Source organism: Phalaenopsis equestris, unplaced genomic scaffold (assembly GCF_001263595.1).
Source record: "Phalaenopsis equestris unplaced genomic scaffold, ASM126359v1 Scaffold200280, whole genome shotgun sequence".
Taxonomy (NCBI): domain Eukaryota; kingdom Viridiplantae; phylum Streptophyta; class Magnoliopsida; order Asparagales; family Orchidaceae; genus Phalaenopsis; species Phalaenopsis equestris.
This window is the reverse complement of record NW_018220112.1, coordinates 116,926-132,481: the sequence shown is the minus strand read 5'-3', so window position 1 is coordinate 132,481 and position 15,556 is coordinate 116,926. Positions and strand designations below refer to the sequence as shown.

Here is a 15,556-nt window from a genome sequence, read left to right as displayed (position 1 = left end):
ATCCACATGCTTTGCTAAGCCAACAAACCCCCCTCTTGTTAGGGTCCATGCATGATTGCCTATGACAATGACTCCACCATACTTACATTCTAACTTTTCTTCAAGCTCAAGGTTAACACCACTGAACTTTAATTTTTTAGCATTTGGAACAACCTACAAATTAATGGATTATTCATATGCTGACGTAATTGAAGAATAAATAATTTGTAAGAGAATTCATAAATTCTCACATTCAGTCTCTTGTCCCATCTACTTCAGAAGCATCGATGGTTCGTTTTATCAGGTCTCAACCTAACCCTGTGAATCCAAACTTCAACTCTTTCCATATTTTCTAGTCCTTTAACTGATCTCATTTAAATTTTCAATTGCATACTTTCTTATTCCCTTTCTGTGCCTTCCCTGAACTTCTTTATTATATTTTGTTAGTCCACCTTGTTACAATTGATAGTTGGCCTATTTCTTAATTCCACCTCTTTATGACAGATGCCGCAGAATATTATTTTGACATCTTTATCCCACATGACAGATGAACCAATTTCTTTGGTCTTTACCATGACAATACTAGGATGAAAAAAATCAAGCAATATAAATGTATATCAGAGGAAAAACAAAGTATCATTTAAAATATCATAACTCAAACAGACAACTGAAAGGAAATATCACAACAAACCACGAGCACCAACAACACAACACCACCACCAACATCACTACTAATAGCACCGCCATAAACAACCATGATACAACATCACCAACAACACTACTACCATGACACTTAAGAACCACCCTCAGCATCTACACACACCACCACCATCATGACACTGGAGAACCACCCCCAACATTTACACAAACCACCAACGACACCGCAGCAGCACCATTAACATGTCACCAAAATCCCATGGCACAAAACAACGACACCCACACACACACACACACACCACCATGAAACAACATCACCATCAACGACACCACCACAAGGACACTGAAGAGCCACCCCCAGCATCTACATACCACCAGTAGCACCACCAACAGTACTATTACCATGTCAACAAAACTCCATGGCACAGAACAACCACATCCAACATACACACACACCACCATCACACAACATCACTACCACCATGACACTAAAGAACCATCCCCAACATCTATACACACCATCAATAGTACCACCACCATGTCAACAAAATTGCATGGCACTAAACAACCGCATCCAACACACAGACACAATCATGACACAACATCACCATCAACAAGACACCATTGTGGCACAAAAAAAGCATCACCCACACCACCACTACAAACGTCACCACTAACATAACATTGCCTAATCCAGCATAGATGACAAACTACCAATAAGACCAACTGATGAGTAGAGCAGCAACGCTGCTCTAGTTGAAACAAAAATGAAATAGAGGTGAGAGCCCAAACTAAGCAAGCTACTATGGGCAAAAAAATAAAAAAATAAAAAATAAAAAAGCCCAGCAGAGGCAAAAAAATTGCAAGAACCTAATCACATACGATGTAAAAATCAGCATTCTATTAGGGCTTCAAATCATGCTATTCCAACATGCCCTTCCAAAATATACCAGTGAGCACAAGCTAGAAAGGTAAAGGGAATTGCCATAAATCACATAGAGGTTCACATAGATGGACAATAGAGTAAATGCCGCATGAGCTACGACACAAAAATTAGTAACCGAAAAAAACCAAAGCAATAAATCGCGGAGAAAGCCACAAATGACAAACCTCAAACCATAAGCTAATATCAATGCCAATAGTGTGGCGTAGAGATTGCTGCTTGGAAATGGGAGAGTGCCACCGGAATCGAATATCAAAGAGAAGGAAAGAAGGTAGGAGAAGATAAATGCCACCAGAACCGCCAAACATAGTTTTAGAGGGGATAAGAGGAGCTTGGGCAGAAAATCGCACGGGGTAGAAACATGATAGGGGGGAGAGGAGAAGGAGCTACGACAGAAGATCGCACAGGGTCGAAACGCGAGGGCGTCAAACATAACGAAAGGAGGGGAAATCCGATAATATTTTGCGAACAAAACGCGGTTTACCTGAATAATCCAAAAAAGTAGCCACAACTTTTTTCTAAATACCAAAATCTGCGTTTAGCTGTTGCGCCAAAGCTCAAAATGCTGCTCCAAATGCAGTCTAAATTTAAACTTTGCAGTCTTTTGAAACTAGCTATAAATTATCCACCAAAATTTTCTATTCATTTTACTTCTAAAGTTATGATATCTTAATTATTTGGAGCTTTACTTAGCTAAGAAGGGCTGGAATACCTATTAAAAGAAAACATTGAATAAGTAACATTATTAATTTGAATTGGGGATAAACTAATAGTTACGTAAAAATTAAATATCATGTTGAATTTGGAGAGTGAACCAAGCAACTAAGAAGAGCATTGCTTTTAATCCATTTCTGCACATGAATGCCAAAGATAACCTTGTAGAAGGTGGATTCCTCATTGTTTCTTTTTATTCCATATCTATATTTATTTCATTACACTTTTTATAATATAATCTTTTGTATCATATACATGGTGGAGGTAAGGCTTATATATACTTAAAAGCCAGTCCATTCTAAAAGAAAATTAATAAATGATTTAATGATATACCTGACTTAAAACTTACTAAACTAACATCTCATATAACACAATTAAATAGAATCTAAAAAAAATTACACAATACGATACTTTGATAATACTGCATGTTAGCGAAATGAATTTAAAAGAGAATAAAACTTACGAATGACATCCATGAAGATTATTCATGAAATATATTGCATTTAAAGATTATTCATAAAGGTCAAATGAACTATCTCAGCTGACCTCAGAGATTTCATTATGGTAGATTCAAAGGAAATGGAAGATTTACTTTGTTTTTGAAAGTAATGAAGATACTATATAACAAAGAGCTCAGCCCAATATGCCTTCAGCGTTTGTTTTGTACCTTGGGTGTGATACAGCTTGATGCATGCGTGCATTTTAAATCACTAAGTCTGCATGCGTGCACTTCAAATCCAAGAATTGATTGAACATATTCCGTGGAAAACAATAATGATACATAGCTGACGACAATCATAGCTCACAAATATATTTTCTAAAGAAATTGTAAAGACAATACACTCAATAGAATTTAAAATTCCATGCATGGATTCATATACGGGAACAATAGATCTACCCCATCATATTAATTATTTTGAATCAACAACTTCACTTATCTAGATTAATGATTCAATAAAATGCAGGCTATTCATTTTGTTGTTTTAAAAGGAACCACTTATATGGTTCTCAAGGCTTACACTAGAAGTTTGGGGTACATGGGTTGGGCTAGTGAAGAGTAAACTTGTGGGATGAAGTGGATGGGACTTGATTTTTAGTTTTAGAGCTCAAATCAGATTTTTTTGTTTAACCAATAAATCATACTGAAAGGTTTCTTCTAAGGTTTAGGGTTTAAACAATTCAACCTCATTCCTAATGATAAATGTAAGTTTAATGAAAAATTTGTTTTCTAGTCACTAATCATTGTCAGCATAATCATTTCTAGAAATTAGTTTAAATTTTTTTTTCAAATATTTATTTACAATAAGTGACACGGGGGCTACATCCCGTGATATTGCAATCATAGGAGGAGATTCTATCCCATTAACTTCTTGAAATTGGGATTTCTCCTGCCCCTTTTACTATTATTTTAATACTATTCTAATTAGAATTAGGGTTTAATTTATGCCCGGGTATAAGTATAATTTTTAGAACATGGTTTTGAGGTCTTTTGGCATGTTTTGTGTTATTAGAGATTTTTTTTTATCTATTTCTCTCTCAGATTGGAGTGATGTATCCTTTTTCTATGACAGGTAGTGAGTCTGTGAGTTGTTCAAAAATAAATGGTGAATCTCTCTTGACAACTGTAACTCGCCAAATTTGTCATCACGAGGTTCTTCTTGCTATTTTTGGACCAGATAGCCACTAGACCTCTTCGATCCCCTTTCCAAAATTCACTGATTTCACATGTTTCATTCTCCTTGCCTTTCCACAGCATCAAGTCTATCCTTAAACATCTAGGAAAAACTAAATTGGTCTCATTTGATATTAGGGCTCGATAACCTCTAAAATTTTAGATATTTATCTTTCCTACACAAAACTAAAATCCACATAACCTAAACCTCCCACTAGCTAAATACCTTAACCATTTCTATTGCAATTTCTAGCCCTAAACCTAAATTTATAAAAGCTAAATTTCCTACTTAAAAATTCGTTCAATACCTACCACATAAACCTAGACCCTCAACCAAATCTTAATCCACAACCCTACATCAACCAAAACCCTAAATTGAGGAACAATTCGCTATGCTTGGAGAAATTCTCAACTAGGTATTCGTGAGCTTAATCTAGAGGATATGCTATGGGAAATTCTACAGTTGTAGTGAAGGCTTGCTGATTTTGATAGGAGATAACATGAGGAAGTCGCCAACATTAATGATGGCCACCGAGGGGGAGAAGATGATAAATAATCTTCCCACAAATAAGCTTCAAGTGATGAAGAGGTGATGCCACGTTTGGTTTGACATTGAGTATAGGAGGAGAAGAGGGTGACTTGGTAGTGATTGATTTGTCAGATTTTGATGGTCGTATGGATCCAGATGAAATAGGTCTTAAGAGTACAATTGCTTTTTGCCTGACAAAAAAGTGAAGCTAACTGTTATCAAATTAAAAAAAGAGTTTCTTTGTGACGAGATAACTAAGGCATTTATTAACCTGGTTAAGCTGAAATATGATTTTGAGAGATTGATTTAGTTGCCATGCAAATATTTTTTTCTTAGTAATATATAAAGAAAGAGAAGATAATATAAATGTATAAGTAAAGTAAAATTTTTTACTAAGCAAAGTTCTAGGTGAGGAGGGAGGTATATGACTACATATATCTTAACTTTCTTTAGACAACTAATGTCTTTTCGACAAAGTTTTATTTAGCTTTGAAGACATTTAATTTAGCACACTTATATAATTATATTAGTGTTATCAAAACCCTGCTTCAAGAAGAAGTGAATGTAGATTGAGTCACAACTAAAACGTGTGTTGGTTGTGTTTAGCAGCTGCTTTGCGAAAGAAGTGTGTTGGCGTGTTTCTTTGTTTCAAAGGAATACAAAGCGGGTTGGGTAGTAGTAACATGTTGAGTTTTAACTAGCACAATATATAATGAGCTTGCTGTGACACAATTTCTATTCGACTAACATAAACTAGTAGATAGGAGCGATGGAGTCTTAGCGATTCTCTCTCTCGAATGACGATAGATCTTGTAAGTACACTTGCTCGTCGCAGGATGTTTCTCCAATGAAGCTCTAGTCATTCTCACTAAGCTTAGAGATTTATCTCTAGAGACAAGCCCAGAGACCAAAAGATTATCTACACACGTTGATTCCAAGCTCATAGAGACTGAACCATTTCCTCTCACCGAAATTGCAAAGACAGAGATCCATTGTCGAGCTTGATTTTTGAGTTGCAGAGTCATATTCATTACAACAAGAGCCCGCGATGTTTGGAATTTGACTTGTTGCTTTTTGATTTTATGGCGTGATAATGGAGAAATTTAACATATATTATTTTTAGATATTCTTAAGATTCTTTGAAATTAATTTAATTGGAGAATAAATCGATCAAAGTTTGATCAAATTTTTCTTACATATTGACTTTTGTTTTATTATGCTTAATTTTATAAAACTATTGTCAAATTTTATTTAGATTAAAAATTTAAAATTGTTTTTTGTTTTGATAAAAATTTTCATATGAATAACTTTTTCTAATAGTAATGACATATTGCTTGTATTGAAGGAGTAGTTGAAAAAAGTTAAATATATAATATTATATAGTTTAAAATTATGTATTTAATTTTAAGACGAGCAATTTTTAATCAAGGTAGAAATGAGCTTGTTGTTTATTCATATTAGACTCTTCAGAACATATTTATAATTAATAATTAATTTGTGCATGAAAAAAATTCAGGTATGACCAATTCAAATATATGGATGAAATATCTAAATTAGAAATATGCAAAAATTAAAATTGAAGTCTTACACTCTTTATAATATATGTATTTATTATGATAAGGAGACAAATAGAATTATGTTGAGCCAAGAAACACATTATTGCTCCTTTCAATGCGTCCAAGAAAAGTAACGCTGCTAAGTGCAAGAAAATGCATTCGGATGTAAGAGATGAACTGCTTGCTTATCATGGAGTAAAGAAATCTATGAAAAGTTCTTATATGAATACAATGTTAGGGTGATTGATATAACTAAAAAAAGATATTCAGTCACCTTTACATTGTGATCAAAGAGTGCTTGAATAAAGTTTCGGATTACAGAGTATTAATATATTTAAAATGAGAAGTTTAATGCATAATTTTTTTATTTAAATAACTCGAAAAACAGGTTTTTAGAAATAAAGATATGCGATAAATGAGAATAAAAGAAAGTATGTAGAAGAGTGAAAAAAAACCTGTACAATACATTGACAAGTGGTTTTATCATGTAAGAATTTAGTGAAGTTGGAAAATTTTGATTTTTTTTTTTGAGGCAATTGCACAATATAGATCAGGCCTTCGCACCATTTTTTTATGAATTGAGTGTTCCTCTATTTGAAAAAAGAATTACAGTCAATTATGAATGAAAAAAAAATATTGAAAGATACATTCTTATGCCTGATGTATAGATTGATTGTAAAGAGTAATCTATAATTAATTTTTTTAGTTAATTTATTTTCAGACACTATTCCTAGATTTAATGATCTATCTAAATATTCAAAAATTATGATGAAGTTATTTAAACTCTTAGATGCACAAATAAAAAAAAAATGGAGAAAAATTATGCTTCAAGTGATTATAAATAATCACTCTATATTCTTGTAGGTGGATGTTTTATATTATTTATAATTATGTACATATATATTTTACTTTTCTTCATATAAGAGGATGCTAACACATTTTTCATATTATGCAGATCAAATTCGTAAGAAAAAGACGCATGTGTATTGGACTATATGCAACTTATTATATTGATATGGTGTCGGAGGATATTAGAAAAATGGGTGAAGTAAAAAATACTATTATGAAAGTTTTGTAATTAAAATCTAGAATTCATAATCTAGATCTATTTTGAACATAATGATGAAATATTACTTGATATGCCATCAAGAAATTTTATAATCAAGTACGAATCTCGATTCCTTTTTTGTAAGAAAATTTTCAAATTCAAATTTAGGATCATTCGGCCCTGATTTTAATAATTTTTATGGTCAAACAGAACATCTCGATAAAATGAACCCAATGATGCTGAAAGCAATCCAATTAGAATTCAAACGAGCCCAAATCAAACACTTGGGTTTGATGCATTGAACGATCTCAAATTTTGACATGCTTATAATCAAATCAAGCATCTCGACTAGAGAAAAATGAGCCTAAGATAATTAAATTATGATGCTATTAAGAGACTTAAATATTGAAAAAAATATCTGTCCAATGAAGTATTTTGGGATATTGATCGTATATTTCATATCGCCCCTATCAAAAATTATAAATAGACCCCCATTCTTCACTTGAATGGGGGAGGAGGAAAGGAGAAGGGAGTGAGCTTACTAATAAAGTTTAACTCTTGAAGTCTCGACAGTTCTTGCTGGTCACTAGAGTTTTTTGTTAACCACCAGAGTTGGTTGCCGACCGCTAAAGGTCATCGTTGACCCCCATCAGTAATTGTTATAGCCAACTAAAACCATTATAGCAATTAGTTACGGCCTTGGTAGCTCTACTATGGCTATTATAGCTACCAATTACAACTTCTATATTCAACTACACTTGGTCTAGCCCCACTATGACAATTGTATTCAGCCAACAACAGTTATATTCCTAATTACTGTTATACAACTATATTTGTTTGGTTTTTTTAAAACGATTATGATTTTAACATCAATTTAATCATATCTTTTTTGATTCAAGTGAAGAATGAACATTTATACTTCTGATTTTATAGTGTATTATTTCAATTGGGTTAGACCCTGCTGCTTTTTCTCTTTCCAAGATATTTACACGTAGAAAAAGCTTGGTGTTTATATTAATGACTTTTCTATTTTTGTGTGTGTTCCAGATCTTTATACAATGCCAATACGTTAAATTATCACTCTACCCCCGCAAATTTTCCATCACTCTACTCCGAAATTGGTCGGACTAGATATCTTATTTTGCAATTTTATTTCTTACTCTTGCAAACATTTTTAAGTAGACAAAATTTAAGGCGCATGTTTGTTTCTAATTATTGGAATAGGTCTAGATTTATGTTGATTGTGAAGGTAATGAAACTAAGAGATCATTCCTAAGATTGGATGTTACAAGCCTAATTATGAAGAAATTAAGATTAGTATACGGTGGCTTAATCTATAATATGTTATATTTATGATGCAGTGGACACAGTTAATTATGCAATTAATGGTCCCTTTAGAGGAGGTTAATAGAAGTACGGGCAAATCATTCATCTCAGTGATATTAGATGGAAATGCCAACTCCGAAACTATCACATTGAGCTACAGACAATGTTAATCCAAAATTTTTTTAGAAGCATAAGTTTAAGATTCAATCAGATGCAGAATTGATGGAATGTGTATATGTAGTATTAGTAGGCTAGTGAAAAGTCAAAGTGAAGGAATGGCAAAAAAATACAAAATTTTCTACTTATAATTATGCCAGTAATCTTTTTTGCAACTAAGTATGACATTTGCAATAGAGATAAGAAAGTTTCAGATATAATTAATTAAAATTTCTACTTGATTTTGAGTCGTTAATTGATTAACTTTTCTTTTGTGTGGCATTGTAATTATAAATATCAATGTTTAGCCCATACATGTTCTCGAATTTTGGAACATCAAATTTTTAGATTCTGAATTTGAAATTAAATAATAAAATTTAAAATTTAATCATTTATTCCTAGTTGGTCTCTTGTGATTAGCTTTAATTGGGCTCTTAGGCGCTTTTTTACTCTCTCGTAATTGAACTTTTAGTTTCATTTGCTTCATCTAAATGTTCTTTGTCAACATCTCTTTAAACTAAATTCACAAATAGAATGAAGAAGCAAGATCATTGCTAGCAACGAGTTGACTTCTTTAGAGATAAGTGACATTCTTCTTTTAAAGGATGACTTTATGCTTCTAAGTCATTCAATTTCAACTTAATATGTGTTTCAATTTGACGTGAAACAATATTATTTTTAGTTAAATAAAACAACAAATTTCCGACTAGGTCATTTAAACAAATTTCTACAAATTCTTCAAAAAGTTGAAGTTTGTAACTCTCTTGTTTGACTTTAATTTTACAAGTTCCAAATTGGCGTGAAAAGTGAGCACCATTTTCAAAGTTTTAAAATCTTTGTATGAAGGTAATGAAATTTACATAATTGTCTGTATGCTTAGTTTGATTTCCAAAATCAATACCTCTTAAACTAGTGCCAGTACTCACGTATTTGCCACTGGCGTTGTAATGAGCTGAATATGTCAGACTTGGTCATATTATAAGTTGTTGATGTTTGACTCGAGCTAGAGCCGACTTTTCATATGTATATTTATACTTAGATTGTTTAAATTTTTTAATTATTGTACTTGATTTGTTCTTGGTTTGTTTATTTTAATTTGAAGAGTACTTTAATGAATTAATAAACAAGCAAAAAAATTGGATAAGTGCTTGCCATTTTATATATAGTTATTAACAAATATTTTTATAAATCTAAATAAATTAGCAATTGAATAAATTTCAAATCACTATTCAATTTTTTACACCAATTAAGTAAGATAATATAGAATTTGTGCTTAAATTTATTACATACTTAGCTTATGGATTTTATGGATTTATGTATCTCACACCAAAACTTTCATATTTACATGCATAGCACTTAATTCTTTTGTATCACGTCAAAAATAGCACTAATTACCACTTTTTGATTGTCAAATCCACCTTTTCATGTATGGGTGTGTTATTGATTTAAATATGAAAGTTTAGGTGCGAGATACATAAATCTATAAATAAGTATTGATAATTTACTATATTGAACTAAATAGATAAGAACAAATTGTTTGAGTAATATGCATATCAATATTACATTTTAATGCTATTAAATATTGAATTAAAAAAATCTTTGTTGATTAGATTTTATTTAATAAGATTTTTGTTGTTTCCATTGAAGTTTCATCAAGTAAATAGGAGTTATAGCTATAATTTTTTTTAGGAGAGTATTTTTGAGAAGTTCACTACCGTAGGTAATTCTTCAACGACTTCATCTTCTCGCCCTCATCTATCTCCTCTTTAACCTTGTTCAGAGGAGAGGAGAAGACAGATTCTTTTATATTCTTTCTATCCTCCTGCTCTTTGTTCCTTCAATAGCATTATAGCGATCTTCCTTATTAGAAATCTTCTTGGCTCGATCCATATCTTGTAAGTAAGAAAGCTCAAGGAAAGGTCTTCAAAACGAATGAAAGATATGATTTATTTATAGATTTCTTTTAGAACTGACATTGGATGAGTGGTTAATCGTCTGATCTAAAATAATTAATTTAAGTTTGATCCTAGCCTCATGGGAAAGGCTATTTTACTTTTTTATTCTTTTTCCAAATACCTTTCAATGATGATAATGTGTAGTGGAGTTATATGCCACCTAAATATCAATTAGGCTTGATTTAAGTCAAGTTGAAATGGTTCGGTCATCGTGCTGGGCTATTCAATAAAATTGAAAGAACCATTCTATTATATTGAGGTAACATCCAGGTCGTAGTGAATTTGCCTTTGATTTCAAGTCAAAATACTGAACTTGTTAACTTCAAGACAATATATTCAACTTGCTAACTCATCTTAAGTACCAACTACATCAAGTAGCTGGAGAACTCAGTTATGAAACAACTCACATATCCTTGTCAAGTTAAAGAGAAGTTGGAGTGACATCATATAAGTGATTTTTTTACATATTCGGGGTCTATTAGGAAATTAATATTTTCTTATATTATTTAAAGCATGCAGTTGTTAAACCTTACTATGCTCTTGTTTACTTGTATTGCTTGAATGTAACCTTGGGCTAATGCAAGCTTATAAGATGAAATGAAATCATTTTGTTCTTAACTTTTATTAACAACTAATCAAATATCAGCATTTCATGCTTAGATTCTCTAGTTTTTCTCTTATTACGTAGTCATTCTTGCTTTCAAGGCTTAAGTAATACCTATGGATTAAGATTGATCCAGTACTAGTACCCATGGATTTAGATTGATCCAATAGTTTCAAGGCATGCTATTCATAATTTGATGCTTTTTATGTTCAAAATCTAAACTTGCATGATGAATCAGTGATTTGCTTATGCTATCCTATGATTTGTTTAAACGAACATACTGGATTTTTTTTTTTTTTAATTTGTAGTCATTGCTCTGTGATCCAAATCCCAACTCCCCTGCCAACTCAGAAGCGGCTCGGATGTTCAGTGAAAACAAAAGGGAGTACAACAGGAGAGTTAGGGAGATTGTGGAGCAAAGCTGGACGGCAGACTGATGGCTCCCTTGCACAAGGAATTTCCGAAATTGTTATGTTCCCCTAAGAACTTTGCTGCTTTTACTACCAGTTGAAATGACTGAACCTTGCTAAATGTTTTTATTCGAAAACTGCTTCTAGTCTTGCAAGTCCTAGTTATGATGTGTTTTTGATTGCAAACATATTTTACTAGACATCAAAATCTCATCTCTTGAGATGGTTTGTTCAACTCTGCGTCTCCTTTGTTTGATTTAGGTTATTACTTTTTGCTTTCCATATCATCATGCATATTTTTTTTTTTTTGCTTTTTGTTTAATGGTTATGTTTCGTTTCAGTGCCTTATTTCCAGGTTTCTGATACTTAGTGCTGAAATGATTTTTATAAGAATTGGTGATTTGCATGTATAATAATTTTACTTACAAAATAACTTTATTACCCCCATCGTCAAATGGATTGCATTTTTTTTCAAGAAATTCTTCCTATGTTTTATTTTTTTTGTGCGTGTGCTATGTTAATTTGCTGAAAGTAGATTTCCCCAGCGAGACCCAGCCGCCAGTGACACCCAGGCGTGCATGTATTTCCAAGCCCTGGAACTACAACAGTGGAAATAAGATGTAAAGCATCATTATATTTTAGGTATATTTACCTGTGTATCAAATTCCTATGGATTCATATGTCAAACACCTAAATTACTTTCTTTACTTACCGAACACTCTACCTATGGCCAGATCCTTGGGATTGGATGGGGTGGTCTACGTAATAATCAAAGTTTAGGTGTTTGATGTGTGAATGCATAGGAATTGGGTGGTACTTAGGTTTATGTATGGTGTTGGCTGACTATTTTATAGAGCTCCTCTTTTTGTGGACTTCAATATATGCTTTTTGATAACAATTTTATTAGATAAGCCCCTCCAAATTCAGTCCTAAAACTTGTATGTTTAGAAGCTGAGGATATTTACATTTGTACCAGCCATCTCGAATCGGGAAACACTGTTACAGGCCCTAGAGAACATAATCAGCTAATGGATGCTCCTTTGAATATTTTCTAATTTCAGTTGGTTTACAACAGGGATCGGTTCTAAGCCCATATCTTTTTCCTTTAGTTATGTATGCTATTAGTGGACTTTTACAAGATGATTTACTTTGGTGTATGCTTTGCGTTGATGATATTCTTCTCGTGGATAAGACTTGAGAGAAAGCTCAAGAAAAATTTGAATTATGGAGGTTTACATTGGAGTCTAAAAGCCTTCATTTGAGTAGAAATAAAACTAAGTACATGGAATGTAATTTAAGTAGTTGTAGCTCTAGTGATAGGGTTGTAACTATGGGTGATCAAATTATTAAAAGTTGTGAACTCTTTAGATATCTCGGATCTATTTTTCAAAGTGACGGTGATATAGATGGGGATGTTATTAGTAGAATTCAAGTTGGTTAGTTGAAGTGATAGAATGCTCCTGGTCCATTGTGATATAGAAAAAAACCGCTTAAACTGAAAGAAAAAAAATTATAAGATGGTGGTGAGACCTACAAATGCTCTATTGTGTTGAATGTCCTTTAAAAGAGAAGCATAAAACTAAGTTGAGTGTTGTTGATATGAGAATGCTTTGGTGGATGAGTGGCCATACACTTAGAGAAAAATACGAAATGAATATATTCGTGATAGGGTTGGTTTAGCTCCAGTGGCGGACAAAAATAGAGTCGTCTTAGATGGTTTGGTCGCATTAAACTTCGACCATCTGATAATTCAATTAGGAGAGTAGATGTTTTAGATTCTATTTATGTAAAGAAAGGTAGAGGTAGACGTAGAAAGACTTGGGCATATTGTATAAAAAAAATAATCTTAATTTATTATAATTAAATGAAAATATGACGCTCAATAGAACGTAATGGAGAAAAAGGATTCATGTAACTGACCCCATTTAGTTGAATAAATGTTTGTTGTTATTATTGTTGTTGCACAACTGAGGGTTATTAATAGATATTAATATCCTAGTAAAAAATTGTGTACATCCACGATTTAAAAAGAACAAATTAAAAAGATGAATTGCTACCAAAAAAAAAAATTTTTTTTGATCGTAATCAACAGCAATTATAAAATTGGTTTATTTGTTAATTGTATTCCTTAACATTACTGACAAATAAAGGTATTTTTTTAAAAAAATTATTATATTAAAATTAAATTATTAAACGAAAAAAAGAAAAAGCAACCCTTCGGTGATTAAGCCTTGCCCAACCCACAGACTTTGAAGAACGGGCTTGAACTCACCATCTGGTCAGCCAAGTGATAGATTTCTTTTTTAAAATTTTTACAATTCATTTAAAATTTTTACACTATTTTTGTACTTGCTTTATGGTTTATGTGTTGAGCCGAATATTTTTATTCGTTTTTTTCATTATAATGTATTTTAAGAACTATCTTATTTCTTTTTTTTTTTTTCCTCCGTGTAAATTTATTTTTGGAAATTTTTTAACAAGGGGTTCAAATAAAAATTAAAAAGATAATTTTCTTAAATAAAGTAATAAAACTTGGTGATTGTCAGGCTACTGATAGGGCTGTCAAAACGGCTCGTTGTTCGCGAATAGCTCATGTTCGGCTCGTTAAGAAGCTTGTTTTCTGCTCGTTCGCGAAGTTAACGGTTGTAACTATGGGTGATCAAATTATTAAAAGTTGCGAACTCTTTAGATATCTCGGATCTATTTTTCAAAATGACGGTAATATAGATGGGGATGTTATTAGTAGAATTCAAGTCGGTTAGTTGAAGTGATGGAATGTTGCTGGTTTATTGTGTGATAGAAAAACACCGAATGCTCTATGGTGTTGAATGTCCTTTGAAAGTGAAGCATAAAACTAAGTTAAGCGTTGCCGATATGAGAATGCTTAGGTGGTTGAGTGGCTTTACACTTGGAGAAAAATATGAAATGAATATATTCGTGATAGGGTTGGTGTAGCTCCAGTTGCGGACAAAAATAGAGTCGTCTTAGATGTTTTGGTCGCATTAAACTTCGACCATCTGATAATTCAGTTAGGAGAGTAGATGTTTTAGATTCTACTTATGCAAAGAAAGGCAAAGGTAGACGTAGAAAGACTTGGGTATATTGTATAAAAAAAATAATCTTAATTTATTATAATTAAATGAAAATATGGCGCTCAATAGAACGTAATGGAGAAAAAGGATTCACGTAACCGACCCCATTTAGTTGGATAAAGGATTGTTGTTTTTGTCGTTGTTGCACAACTGAGGGTTATTAATAGAAATTAATATCCTAGTAAAAAATTGTGTTCATCCACGATTTAAAAAGAACAAATTAAAAAGATGAATTGCTACCAAAAAAAAAAAATTTTTTTGATCGTAATCAACAGCAATTATAAAATTGGTTTATTTGTTAATTGTATTCCTTAACATTACTGACAAATAAAGGTATTTTTTTAAAAAAATTATTATATTAAAATTAAATTATTAAACGAAAAAAAGAAAAAGCAACCCTTCGGTGATTAAGCCTTGCCCAACCCACAGACTTTGAAGAACGGGCTTGAACTCACCATCTGGTCAGCCAAGTGATAGATTTCTTTTTTAAAATTTTTACAATTCATTTAAAATTTTTACACTATTTTTGTACTTGCTTTATGGTTTATGTGTTGAGCCGAATATTTTTATTCGTTTTTTTCATTATAATGTATTTTAAGAACTATCTTATTTCTTTTTTTTTTTTTCCTCCGTGTAAATTTATTTTTGGAAATTTTTTAACAAGGGGTTCAAATAAAAATTAAAAAGATAATTTTCTTAAATAAAGTAATAAAACTTGGTGATTGTCAGGCTACTGATAGGGCTGTCAAAACGGCTCGTTGTTCGCGAATAGCTCATGTTCGGCTCGTTAAGAAGTTTGTTTTCTGCTCGTTCGCGAAGTTAACAAGTCGAGCACGAACAAAGATTTGTTCGTTCGTGTTCGGCTCGTTTTGGCTCGAAATACTACTTGTCAATTATATATATATATATATATAT

At 32.1% G+C, this 15,556-nt stretch overlaps 1 protein-coding gene across 3 annotated transcripts in view; it reads left to right on the top strand.

Moving 5' to 3' along the window:
* LOC110035846 (ubiquitin-conjugating enzyme E2 2) overlaps positions 1-11,784 on the top strand; it is a 41,839-nt gene extending 30,055 nt beyond the window's left edge. For all 3 annotated transcript variants that reach the window (XM_020740159.1, XM_020740158.1, XM_020740160.1), the window contains exon 6: positions 11,448-11,784. In XM_020740159.1, the coding sequence (XP_020595818.1) occupies positions 11,448-11,576 (129 nt within the window). In that variant the 3' untranslated portion in view covers positions 11,577-11,784. The remainder of the gene's footprint in view (positions 1-11,447) is intronic.
* Positions 11,785-15,556: the final 3,772 nt, after the last annotated feature.